At 44.7% G+C, this 13545-nt stretch overlaps 1 protein-coding gene across 2 annotated transcripts in view; it reads right to left on the bottom strand.

The window, feature by feature from the left end:
• The window catches only part of KIAA2012 (KIAA2012 ortholog), a 134919-nt gene that overhangs the window by 36804 nt on the left and 84570 nt on the right, over positions 1-13545 (bottom strand). For both annotated transcript variants that reach the window (XM_054479139.2, XM_054479141.2), the window contains exon 15: positions 4135-4207. In XM_054479139.2, the coding sequence (XP_054335114.1) occupies positions 4135-4207 (73 nt within the window). The remainder of the gene's footprint in view (positions 1-4134; positions 4208-13545) is intronic.

The following is a 13545-nucleotide window of genomic DNA, read 5'->3' as shown; positions in this document are numbered from 1 at the left end:
CTGATAGAGCCAGTGTCCTCCTTCCTCATCAGCATTAGTCACCTGTTGCCTGTTGGCTGCTTCTGGGTCTATGGTGAAGATGCTGGTTCTGGCTGGTGGCTGTAGGTTCCTTGACTGCACCCTAGTTAGAGGGCTGTGACCTTAGTAACCCTGGGAGGCACTGTTTCCTCACAGGGAACATCATGCCTGCAGTTGAAGTCTTCACTGTGAGGCCTTGAGGGTAGGAAACTTGGTTTTGTCATCTTTGAATCCCTTGAATACTCAGCATATTCATTCATTCATACATTTGACTCATTCATTCATTTAGGAAACATTTACCAGGCCTGAATAAGGCATGATCCTTGCCTTCAAGCAGCTCACACAACACATGGGGCTATAGGTGGTACTTAGGAGCCACTCAATAAGCATTTGTGCAATTGAATTAGACTTCATGAGTCCCAGGGACCCCCTGCCTGCCAGCTCAGACTTTTCCATCAGAGAGGAATAACCCTTCCATCTCGTTTGAAGTCACTTTACTTTGGCCTTTGTTAGAACAGTTGTACCAACATCCTATCTACTATACATCCGTCTCTTGAATAAGGCAATAGGGCTCTGGGCCTCCTTTTTTTTTGACAGAACAGAAATGATGGAAATGGCTTATTTGTTTCTGAGAATTTCCACAATACCTGCCTTTTGTCCCCACCCCCACATTGTTCCAGGCTGCTCCTTAAGGACCCCCTGCACCTCATGCAGAGTTCCCCAAATCTCTCACTCCTCCTAAGACTCTTAAAGCAGTTCTGTCATGTCCCAAGGAGTTATGTCACAGTAACTTCACTGAATGCAGAGGCTGGAAGGCTGCTTCATTCATTTTGGGTCTGCTGCCCACACCTGGACTTAAGCAGAGGACTACATGCATCCCCCAAAAGCAACCCCCAATACCCCTTCTGCCACCGAGACTGGGAAAGTAAAGAAATCATTGTGTTATTACCTTAGAATAAGGCTCTCCTGACAAGGAGCAAATTGTGGCTCCCATTAAAGTTTTTTAAAAAGTAGATGAGTATCCCTTCTTGAGCACTTTGTGACGGGTACTTTTCTTTTTTTTTTTTTGAGACAGAGTCTTGCTCTGTCGTCAGGCTGGAGTGCCGTGGTGCAATCTCGGCTCACTGCAACCTCCACCTCCCAGGTTCAAGTGATTTTCCTGCCTCAGCCTCCCGAGTAGCTGGGACTACAGGCACGTGCCACCACACCTGGCTAATTTTTGTATTTTTAGTAGAGATGGGGTTTCACCATGATGGCCAGGATGGTCTCGATCTCTTGACCTTGTGATCCACTCGCCTCAACCTCCCAAAGTGCTGGGATTACAGGTGTGAGCCACCGTGCCTGGCCCTATGACAGGTACTTTTCTAAGCACATTACATAGTTAACTCTTCTTTGTCACAATCACCCCATGAGATAAGTACTGTTAGTATCCCCATTTTACAGAGGAAGAAAAAAGATGCCCAGAGAAGTTCAGTAACTTACTCAAGGCCACACAGCTAGTAAGTGGTGGAGCTAGAACTTGAACCCTGGGAATGAGACTACATACTCAGTGCTCTTGATCACAATGATGCTGCCTAAACAGTGCCTGCCAACCAATTCCTTCCCCACTACCTATTATTATTATTATTTTATTTTCTTAGAGACAGGGTCTTGCTCTGTCATCCAGGCTGGAGTGCAGTGGTGCAGTCACAACTCACTGCAGCCTTGAACTCCTGGGCTCTAGGGATTCTCCTGCCTCAGCCTCCTGAGTAGCTAGGGCTGCAGGCCCTCACTACCATGCCTGGCTAATTAAAAAAAATTTTTTAGAGGCCGAGATGCAGGGCATGGGGAGGGGTCTTGCTATATTGCCCAGGTTGGTCTCCAACAACTCCTGGTCTGAAGTGATCCTCCTGCCTCCCAAAGTGCTGGGGTTGGAACCATGAGGGACTGTGTCCAGTATTCCCTCCTACTGTTTTTAAAAGAACAGGTTAAATCAAGTTGCTGCCAAATTCAGGGAAATACATACTGGAAACAAGGCCCAGGGCAGTGATTCAAAACTGTGGTCGCTGGTCCACCAGCATCAGAATCACCTGAGAACTTACTAAAAATATAAATCGTCAGGCCTCAGCCCAGATTGAGTGAATCAGAAACTCTGAGGGCGGGGCCTACAAATCTTTAGTTTAACAAGCCTTACAGCTGATTCTGATGCACATTGAAGTTTGAGAACCATTGGCCTAGGAAATAAACAAGAATTGAAATAAAAATTAAAATTATATTCTTTCCCTGGACTTTGGACAGGGGTAGAGGAGTGGAAAGTTTTTTTTTTTGAGACAGAGTCTCACTCTGTTGCCCAGGCTAGAGTGCAGTGGTGCGATCTTGGCTCACTGCAAGCTCCACCTCCCGGGTTCACGCCATTCTCCTGCCTCAGCCTCCTGAGTAGCTGGGATTACAGGCGCCCACCACCGCACCCGGCTAATTTTTTGTATTTTTTAGTAGAGACGGGGTTTCACCGTGTTAGCCAGGATGGTCTCAATCTCCTGACCTTGTGATCTGCCCACCTCAGCCTCCGAAAGTGGAAAGTTTTGTATTTAAAGCCAGAGCAATTTTTCAAAGCCACTTTGATTTGGAGGTTGCTGATTTGACCTGTCTTGTGGAAACTTGAAGTGTTCTCACCAAGTCTAAGACTCATGATAATCTCACTGCAGGTGGCAACTGGTTCACTGCTTAGAATTAACCATGAAAATCACAACTTAATTTAGAGTAGGAAAAAAATCCTGGTAATTAGCTTTAAGACCTATGGGGAGAAAATTGATCCTTTTTTTTTTTTTTTGGAGACAGGGTCTGGTTCTGTTGCCCAGGCTGGAGTGCAGTGGCAGTGGCATGATCATAGCACAGCTCACAGCAGCCTCGAACTCCTGGGCTCCAATGATCCTCCTGCCTCAGCCTCTGGAGTCATGGGACTATAGGCATATGCTACCATGCCCAGAAATTTTTAAAATTTTTTGTAGAGACAGGATCTTGCTGTGTTGCCTAGTCTGGTCTCAGACTCCTGACCTCAAGTGATCCTCCTGCCGTGGCCTCCCAAAATGTTGGGATTACAGGCGTGAGCCACTGTGTCTGGCTGAAAATTGATCCTTAAATAGTTAAAAAAAATTCCTTGGCACTCCCTCTTCTTTTTTCTTCAAATACTTGAAATCCTTTCTGAACATTAGTGTTTATCATTCTGGACAGGAAAATGCCTTCTTTAATTTTCTGTGGTGATATTTCATTGCATTAAACATGGTCTGAATAACCTTTATGCAATCCAGCTGGTGCCTGCTCTTCCGTCATGAGACAGGAAATCTGTTTTGACTGACTTGGTCATTGCTTAGGTTTGGCCATGTTTTGTGCTGCCTAAAACCTCCATCACACTTGGCCAAGCCCTTGGAGCCCTGTCAGTGTTCACATTCTGCATGTGTGATTTATGATATGGCAGATCTGAAGACTGGAGCATGTTTCCCTGGCTAGTGTCACTCTGCCTTGAAAATGGAGGTGGTAAGAGCTCATGTGAACAGAAATCTGCTTAGAAGCTTAACCAAACCCCAGGATCAGGCAACAATAATATATTGTTGTCTGATATCCCCAAAACAACAAGCTCTTGTAAAATTAGTATAAAAATTAATTACTTTTGATTGGATGTCAACTGAAGGACATGGTAAAAGATATAAACAGAAAAAGATCAAGCTAACGGTGAAATCCAAAATCTGTGACTTTACGCATTTTTCTTTTTTTTGAGATGGAGTTTCGCTGTTGTTGCCCAGGCTGGAGTGCAGTAGCGCGATCTCAGCTCACCGCAACCTCCGCCTCCCGGGTTCAAGTGATTCTCCTGCCTCAGCCTCCCGAGTAGCTGGGATTACAGGCATGCACCACCGCGCCCAGCTAATTTTGTATTTTTAGTACAGATGAGGTTTCACCATGTTGGTCAAGCTGGCCTCAAACTCCTGGCCTCAGGTGATCCACCCACCTTGGCCTCACAAAGTGCTGGGACTACAGGCATGAGCCACCGTGCCTGGCCTCCTATTAACATCTTTTAACAGTGCAAAGTTCATCTGACAGTTATGGCTATAAGATTATAAAGCCCCACCCAGTGTTCTCTACCTTGGCCGTCGTGGTGAGTTTCTCTGAGGGGTCTCCTTGCTTCTTCCTGATAGTCCAGTGCATTTCCGCTTTCCTATTGGGTTAACACACAACAAAGAATACATTAGACACAATAAATGCAAACACTTTAAACACTTCTGTGATCCCATGACCTTTGGTAAAAGGGAAGCCAGTTTTCTTAGTGGTTTCTTCTCCTTTTTCGTCAACTTGTTTTTACTTAACTCTCCAGGAAGGCTGCTACTAGTGTTAAACAGGCTAAAGAGCCAGGCAGGGCTAGGCATAATAATATGCACCTGTAGTCTCAGCTACTTGGGAGGCTGAGATGGGAGAATTGCTTAAAACAGGAGTTCCCAGGAGTTTGAGTCCAGCCTGGGCAACATAGCAAGACCCTGGACTCTGTCTCTTAAAAAAAAAAAAAAAAGCCAGGGCCAGGCAGGCTTGGCACCAGCAGCATCGAACACTGTTAGCTTCCTGGTTGTACTTATTTTCATGGGGTCTTATCCCATTCCTCTGTGCAGTGCTGAATGCCTAATGCATGTAGGAGTTTACTGGGGGAAGGGGAGAATGTCATGACAGAGGCCAACTAGCAGAAGGAAGCAGGGCACCTCCAGGACTTGAGGGAGGCCTAGTGTGACTACAGCAGAGACTGAGGGAACTGTGCAGGGTTGGGAGGAGTCAGACCCCCATGGCCTTGAAGGCAGGTTGAGGACTTTGGTCTTTATCTTGAGAACAAATGGAAAGCATTCAGGATTTAAAGCAGGGGAGCCAAAGGGTCAGACAGGCCTTTTGTGGCATCCTCAGGATTACCACGGATTTGGTTTCTTATCACATTTGATCTCTTCTTCCTTCTTTCCTTGAGTCATACAAGCTGCTTGCAATCCCTCCTCCCAGAAATCTCCATAACTGTGGTTACCAACCCTGGCTACACATTAGAATTATTTGAGAAGTTTTAGAAATATGATTCCCAAATAATATGTTATTATTTGGAGTGAAATAACTCCAAATAATAACAGTCATACGGCTGGAGTTGGGGCATTTTAAGGCTTCTAGGGTGAGTCTGATATGCAGCCAGGACTGAGAATCATGCTCTTCTCTAGAGTGTTGCGAGAGCAGTTCCTCAGTGCCAAAGTAACATGGCAGGTAGAGTTGGTGACCCAAGTAAGCCCCGTGTGTCTGATGAGGCCAGATCTGGGCCTTTGTCACCTGGATCCCTGCTCAACCCACAGCTTCATCTTGGTGCTAGAGCTGGAATCCGGCATGAAGGGTCCTGGAAGTCTCTCCGGGTTCACCCTCATTCTGTAGTGACAGTCACCTTTCCACTTTGTTATCAAAGCTGCATCCTGCTTTGAGAAGAGACAACTAATTATCTGCTATTTTGGCACTCTCTTTAATTCCCCTCTGACTTCCCTCACTTGGTGGCTTTTTACCTTGTGTGCTTGTTTCTCACTTGTTAGCTTAGTGTTTGTAGCTGATGATATATACTGACATAAAAAAGCTAACACAGGTAAATAACTTCCTTACTTCTGGGTTTCTTATTTTGGAGACAAAGTCAATTTGGCCTGGTACAGTTAAAAAAAAAATCCCTGAATAAATGGAAAGGAGTAAGAGGATAAGTTAGAAGACTAGAAAAGAGAAACTTAAAAAAAAATCCCTGGTTATAAAGCCTTTTAATCTAACAAGAAACTGTATTGAAAGGGAGAGTCAAGCTTCCTCTTTTGGAAGAATTTTAATGCCAAGAAGGATCAACCTTCAGTTTCAACAACACGCAGCCATGAGCCTTCAGGGGCAAGGAATATCTTCTCATTTCACAGAGGGGGAGAGGGAGATAGAGAAACTCAGGGATTTGGAAATATTTTTAGGTGAGTCTTTGTTAGAAAAAGAAAAAGTCTTAATTTGAAACTCTTGTCAATTCAATTGTATGTTGCTTAGAAAAGTGTCAAAAGAACTATCCTTTTTTAGACATAAGAATACACATATGGCCAGGTGTGGTGGCTCATGCCTGTAATCCCAGCACTTTGGGAGGCCGAGGTGGGCAGATCAAGAGGTCAGGAGCTCAAGACCACCCTGGCCAACATCAAACCCTGTCTCTACTAAAAATACAAAAATTAGCCAGGCATTGTGGCATGCACCTGCAATCCCAGCTACTCAGGAGGCTGAGGCAGGAGAATTGCTTGAACTCAGGAGGTGGAGGTTGCAGTTAGCTGAGATTGCACCACTGCACTCCAGCCTGGGAGACAGAGAAAGACTTCGTCTTGAAAAAAAAAAAAAAGAATATACATGTGAAATAACTTCTATCTAAAGTCATTCATTCACTGCAACAGATTGGAAACAGCCTAAATGTCCCATCAATTGAAGACTAGTTAAATAAATTATTATTAGCTTATACAATGGAATATGATGCAACCATTAAAAAGCACAAGTATCTCTTTATGAATTAACGTAGGACTGCAAGATGTAGTAAGTAAAAAAAAAAAAAAAAAAAAAAAACAAAAAAGACTCTGGGCCAAGTGTGGTGGCTCACACCTATAATCCCAGCACTTCAGGAGGCCCAGGTGGGTGGATCACCTGAGGTCAGGAGTTCGAGACCAGCCTGGCTAACATGGTGAAATCCTGTCTGTACTAAAAATACAAAAATTAGCCAGGTGTGGTGATGTGTGCCTGTAGTCCCAGCTACTCGAGAGGCTGAGGCAGGAGAATCGCTTAAACCCAGGAGGCAGAGGTTGCAGTGAGCCGAGATCGCGTCACTGCACTCCAGCCTAGATGACAGACAGACTCCATCTAAAAAAACAAACAAGCAAACAAACAAAAAGACTCTGAAAAATGTGTATAATATGCTAAAATTTGAATATAATATATATCTGTGTATGTATCTATCCGTATTTGCTTATATATATGCATTATACATTCCAGGAAGGGGACATAGGAAACTAGCAACTCCAGTTGTTCAAGGGAAGGGAGCTGAGCAGCTGGAAGGCACACTGTTTTCTACTTAAATTTGAAAAAAAACCTTCTGAGTATATTTCAGATTCCAAATTTGAGTGAAAGAAACTAAACCTAAATAAAACGTTATGTCACTTTTAGTCTGAGTTACAAATGCATGAATAAAACAGAGTGATGGAAACAGGTAATAATACTTGGTGAGTGAGCAAAACAAATGGAGGGACTGCAAATTCAAATCCCAGTTTTGTTATTTTGGCCCGGTTGTTTGCTCTTCCTCTGTTCATTCAGCTAATGAACATTTATTGAGTGTCTGCTGTGTGCCAGGTACTGAGATAGGCACTGGGGGCACAAAGATGAAAGATGTATTCGTAGGATGCTCACTGGCTTGTGGGGAAATGACAAGTCAGTTTGCAATGCAGCGTGATAAATGTTGTGGCAGATTATGACAGGTTTCTGCAGGGCCTCATGGGAGGTGAAGCTAAATTAGGCTGGGAAGGTTGTTTACCAGCAGACACAGTGCTAAATCTTGCAGTGAAGGGAAGGTAGAACAATTCCAAGCAGAGGAAGCAGCATGTGCTGGTTAGGGGATAGTTTGGTGCGGGGGCAGTGTGTGGACAGTGTAAATTAGACACAGGCCAGATCTTGCATGTTACAGTTCGGAGTTTAAGAAAAATTGCACATGTTACATTTTTCTATTTGTAAAATAAATACATCTTTGATGCTTGGAATTTAACCAGAGCGCCAATGGGGACACAGTAAAGAATTTCAGGCTAACCAGTGATAAGACTGACTGTATTCAGAGCACTGGCAGCAGTGTGGTATTATAAGACCGGGGGAGGAGGAAGATTCACAAACACTTTGCGAACACAAACTACAGCATTGAAACCAACATGTGAGAGGTGCTTTCTCTGGTGGCTGAGGTACAGGTCCTGCAGTCAGGCTGTCTGCACTCAAGTCCTAACTCCTACACTTGATGTCTTACAGACCATAGGAGTTACTTAACCCGAGCCTCAGTTTCTTCAACTGGAAGCCGACAGATGCTGGACAAGTGATCTTAGGTTATCTTTTCCTTGAAAAACCTTCCAGCCGTCCTGCCCTCCACTCTCATGCACAGCCCCCTGCTGGGCATGTTACTTTTAGGACCACAGCAGACTTTCTTAGGGAGCTGCTGGGAGGATGGAGGAGCATGGGCTGCAGGAGTCTGAAGTGTGGCCTCCAGCCTGCCTTGAGCCAGCTGCATGACCTATCGTAGAACCTCAGCTTCTATAACTGTGAAATGGGAGTAATAATAAATAATTGTAGAGTTCTCAAAAGGCTTAACCAGGAAGAGACATTTGGAAATTCCATGTAACATACCATGTGATACATGAATATAAATGACTAATTTCAATACTTTCTTAACGATGGAAGAAAATCAGGATCTCATTCGAAAGTTTCAGCTTCAAGGTAGTACAACTTTTCTTGTGTAACAGAAAAGTCCCCTACGTTGTCTTTGTTAAAGACGTTATGATTTTGGCTGGGCGTGGTGGCTCATGCCTGTAATCCCAGCACTTTGGGAGGCTGAGGCAGGCGGATCACGAGGTCAGGAGATCGAGACCATCCTAGCTAACACGGTGAAACCCCATCTGTACTAAAAATACAAAAAATCAGCTGGGCGTGGTGGCAGGCGCCTGTAATCCCAGCTACTTGGGAGGCTGAGGCAGGAGAATGGCGTGAACCGGGGAGGTGGAGCTTGCAGTGAGCTGAGATCACACCACTGCATCTAGCCTGGGCGACAGAGCGAGACTCCATCTCAAAAAAAAAAAAAAAAAAAAAAAAAGACCGTATGATTTATGAAAATCATAAAGTATCTTGTTTTATTAAGATAAAAAAGATTAATATATAATATCAAATCTCTGCTCCCTTCTTGGGTTCTGCAGCTAGAACAAAGAAGTACAACTAAGTACACAGGAACAGAACAGACAGACCTCATAGATCTCTGATATTGTGGGGATTTTTGGCTTTGAATCCTAGCTCCCTCTGCTGCCAGCCATGTGACTGATCATCTCTGAGCCTCGGTTTCCTCATCTGCATAGTGGGGATCAGCACAATTACTGGGAAGGGTGACAGGAAGACTACACAAGGCTCAATATGTGAGGGGCCTGGCCCTTAGCAGGGATCAGTGAATGTTCCTTTCTCCCTTATGAATTGAGTCCTTTACAGATGTGAACATTCTTTCAAAACTATTAGTTCATGTAATTCTTGTTTCACTGTTGAGAGGCAGGTATGGAGTTCCCAGTATTATTATTATTTTTTTGAGACAGACTTTTGCTCTTGTTGCCCAGGCTGGAGTGCAGTTGTGCGATCTCAGCTCACTGCAACCTCCGCCTCCCGGGTTCAAGAGATTCTCCTGTCTCAGCCTCCTGAGTAGCTGGGACTACAGGCACATACTACCATGCCCGGCTAATTTTTTGTATTTTTAGTAGAGACGGGGTTTCACCATGTTAGCCAGGCTGGTCTTGAACCACCTGAGGTGGTGATCCACCCGCCTCGGCCTCCCAAAATGCTGGGATTACAGGTGGGAGCCACCATGCCCTGTCAGGTCCTAGTATTATTATCTCTGTTTTATTAAAGAGAAAATGGAGTCTCAGAAGCATCACAAGGTCACTTAGTATCAGAGTGTCAGAGAAGTACCCCCTGCCCCACCCAGGGCTTCCCAACTACTAGTCTGACACTCTAATATTGATAATATTATACTAGTCTGACACTTTAGTATTGATAATATTACACTTAATTCCGTTTTTTTTTTTTGTGGGGAAATAGAACACATTCATAAATATTTTTCCCTGGGAATATTATTCAAGTGTCCTGGAACCATTAAGTCTTGAGACCAGCTCGTGATCCCTCTACAACTTTCCTGCCAAGTGGTCATCAAGGCACGTTTAAATGATTGTGGAGACCAGAACTCATCTCCTAAGGCACCCTGCTTCATCTTTGGATGATGTCCTAAGCCAAGCATTATTTTCCTGTTGTGTGTGAAATCCACAGGGTTCGGGGCAGCCCCCTTCCTCTTGGTGGGATGTATGTACACCTGCCCATATAAGTAAAGCTTGGGATTGGTCTCAAAACAGGTGGGGCAGCTCTAACTCCAGGTACGGTTGGCTCTTGTCTGTGTTCAGGCCAATTCCTCTACCTTGCATTTGAGGGCACTATATGCTAACTGTGTGGGAACTGCGAGGTGGAAGCTTATTTCTCATTCTTCAGATCTTCTGGGTGTAACATACACATCCTTTGATATCAACGTGGAGTATAAGGATATTCAATTTGATATCTAGCATTAATAGCCATTATTGCTATTTTCTTCCCTATTACCATGACCTAACCCTGATAATTTAAAAGGTCCCTGAAAAAAACCTCTATCCTTATTCATTCATCAATTACCATTTCTTTTTGAAAAAACACAAATCGAGTTTTTAAAAACATGGTTCAAATAATTTTTTTTTCTTTTTTGGTTTAGAAAACAGGCTGGTCTCAGCTGGGTGCAGCGGCTCACGCTTGTAATCCCAGCACCTTGGGAGACTGAGGCAAGTGGATCACCTGAGGTCAGGAGTTTGAGACCAGCCTGGCCAACATAGTGAAACCCTGCCTTCAGTGTTGTAAAGAGGTTCTTAAAATGTGAGAAGTTCACATGCAATAAATGGAAAATGAATGAATGCTCTCCTGTAGTAACGTGAGCCTGCCTCTGCCACAACATTGTGTTATTACATGTTTCATTGTTTATCTTCCTGTTAGATTCTAGGCTCCCTGGAAGGTCAAGGATAGAGATGATTCACCTCTGTATCCTCAGTGCCTATCACAGTGTCTGATACTCAGAGCGTATTTAATATATGTTGGCTGAGGGGGTCGGGAGAGGTGGCTTACGCCTGTAATCCCAGCACTTTGGGAGGCTGAGGCAGGTGGATCGTGAGGTCAGGAGATGGAGACCATCCTGGCTAACACGGCGAAACCCCATCTCTACTAAAAATACAAAAAATTAGCCGGGCGAGGTGGCGGGTGCCTGTAGTTCCAGCTACTTGGGAGGCTGAGGCAGGAGAATGGCGTGAACCCAGGAGGGGGAGCTTGCAGTGAGCCAAGATCGTGCCACTGCACTCCAGCCTGGGTGACAGAGCGAGACTGTCTCAAAATAAAAATAAAAATAAAAATATGTTGGCTGAGGGGAACTGAATGATCAGTGGGAGAGAAAGCTTTATATTGTCTCCACAGAACTTGGGTGGGACTGGAGGGAAGGGCAAAATCCTGTGGGGTCAGAAAATCTTCCTGGTGCAGATGGAATGTGTCCACAGGAATGGAATTTCCTAGAAGGAGTGCTGGATGCTTAGCTAACATGATAGGCAGTGTTTTTTGATTGCACAAGGCTCAGCTGAGGGCTGCAGCGAAGCTTTATAACAGATGGTTGAGCATAGGCACTGGAACTGGGCTGCCTGACCAAATCTTGCTTCTGCCATTTACCAACTGTGTGACATTCGGTAAGTTACTTAGCCTCTCAATGCCTTAGTTTTCTCATCAGTAAAATGGAGTAATTCTACATACTTAGATTCATTTTATGAATTAAATAAATGCTGCATATACAATTTAGAACAAAGCCAGACACAGAATAAGTGCTCAGTAATGTTAGCAACTGTGATTATTTTTATCTTTCCATTCCCTTGTTCTGCCTTGACCTTTCTTATCACCTACCCTCATCCCCTGCAACATGCAATGCTTCCTACGTGCCCCAGGCAAAAATGAATGACATGCCCTGCGGACAGGCAGGAGATACACGAATGAATGTATAGGATGAGTTGGTTTCCACACAGCTCCAGGTGTGGAGGACAGCCTGTGTGCTCTTCTCTGTTTGAACTCATCATCTTTGTCTGTACTACCCTGAGACTGTGTCTTACTACATGGCAATCCCTAGGAACCTGGGAGCTACCACATCCATAAGGAGAAGGTCTATCTAGGGAGAGCAGTGAACACTGAACATTTCCAAGAGAAGGCACGGTCTTTGGGGCAAAGACTGGCCTGGGAGTCAGAAAGTGTACCGAGCGTGTACTTCGTGAGTCCTTTGGAAGCAGGCTGAGTTGCCATTTCTGTGAGTCTTGAGGGAGGTGGACAGGAAAGTGGGCCTTAGGGATTACAACACTTTTCCTTCTATAATACTGTGCCAAAATTGCTGGACAAAAAAGTGTAATACAAAAGCATTGTGGATACTAAATATACAAGCAATTATTGTAAAATTCCCCACTTTGAATTCTGCATTCTTAGATGCTCCATATTTTCTTCTTTCTTTCTTTCTTTTTTTTTTTTTGAGACGGAGTCTCGCTCTATCACCCAGGCTGGAGTGCAGTGGCGCGATCTGGGCTCACTGCAAGCTCTGCCTCCCGGGTTCATGCCATTCTCCTGCCTCAGCCTCCCGAGTAGCTGGGACTACAGGTGCCCGCCACCGCGCCCGACTAATTTTTTGTATTTTTGGTAGAGACAGGGTTTCACCGTGTTAGCCAGGATGGTCTCGATCTCCTGACCTCGTGATCTGCCCGCCTCAGCCTCCCAAAGTGTTGGGATTACAGGCATGAGCCACTTTCTTACCTCATTTCCTTAGCAGCTATCACCTTTGAACATGCTACACATGCTGCTTGTGTATTAGGTCTGTTGTCTGTTCCCTGTACTATCCTGGAGCAGGGCAGGGATGTTGGTCTGTTTTGTTGACTGATGTATCCCAAATGCCCAGAAACTGCCAAACACATAGTAGATAGCAGGTGCTCAAATATTGGTTAATGAATGGTGACTGTGATGGTATTTCCTCCCAGAAAGTACGATTCATAATTCTTTCAGCCCTAAGTGAAGAACTAAACTGTTGCTAAGAATAAAAGGGATAGTTTCACCAGATAAGTCAAGGAGTATGGCAATATTTTTTGAATACTTGTAGAAAATATCTTTTCTTTTGACGTCCAGAATCATTCTTCTTTCTTGTAGCTTTTTTTCCTACAGAGATGGGGTCTCACTATGTTGCCCAGGCTGGGTTGCAGTGGCTATTCACAGGTGTAATCATAGCACACTACAGCCTTGAACTCCTGGACTCAAGTGATCCTCCCACCTCAATCTCCTGAGTAGCTGAAATTCCTTCTTACAGTTTTCAGTACCCCATTTTCCTCTGTCAGACATCCTTTCTCTTCCCCTTCTCAGTCCCTGTGGCTCCAGGGTGGGCCAATGGCATTTCACTTGGGTATGGATAAGCGACCCACATTGGTTTATATTCAGTTCCGGAATGACCTGGGAAATAGAAGCTGGTGGCCAACTTGCCACCCTTGGGTAGGAGCCTATCTAGGAGGGAGCCCCGAAAAGCAGAGCCCAGTCGTGGACAGAGACAGATTTTGGGCAAATGCATGACTCTTAATCAAAGCCCCACCTTGTAGAACTGGGATTGGGGCAGCTCAGGGAATTCGGAGGGTGACC

The sequence above is a fragment of the Pongo pygmaeus genome, chromosome 11, assembly GCF_028885625.2.
Source record: "Pongo pygmaeus isolate AG05252 chromosome 11, NHGRI_mPonPyg2-v2.0_pri, whole genome shotgun sequence".
Classification (NCBI taxonomy): Eukaryota; Metazoa; Chordata; class Mammalia; order Primates; family Hominidae; genus Pongo; species Pongo pygmaeus.
Note: the sequence above shows the minus strand (reverse complement) of the source record. Positions and strands in the feature narration are given on the sequence as shown.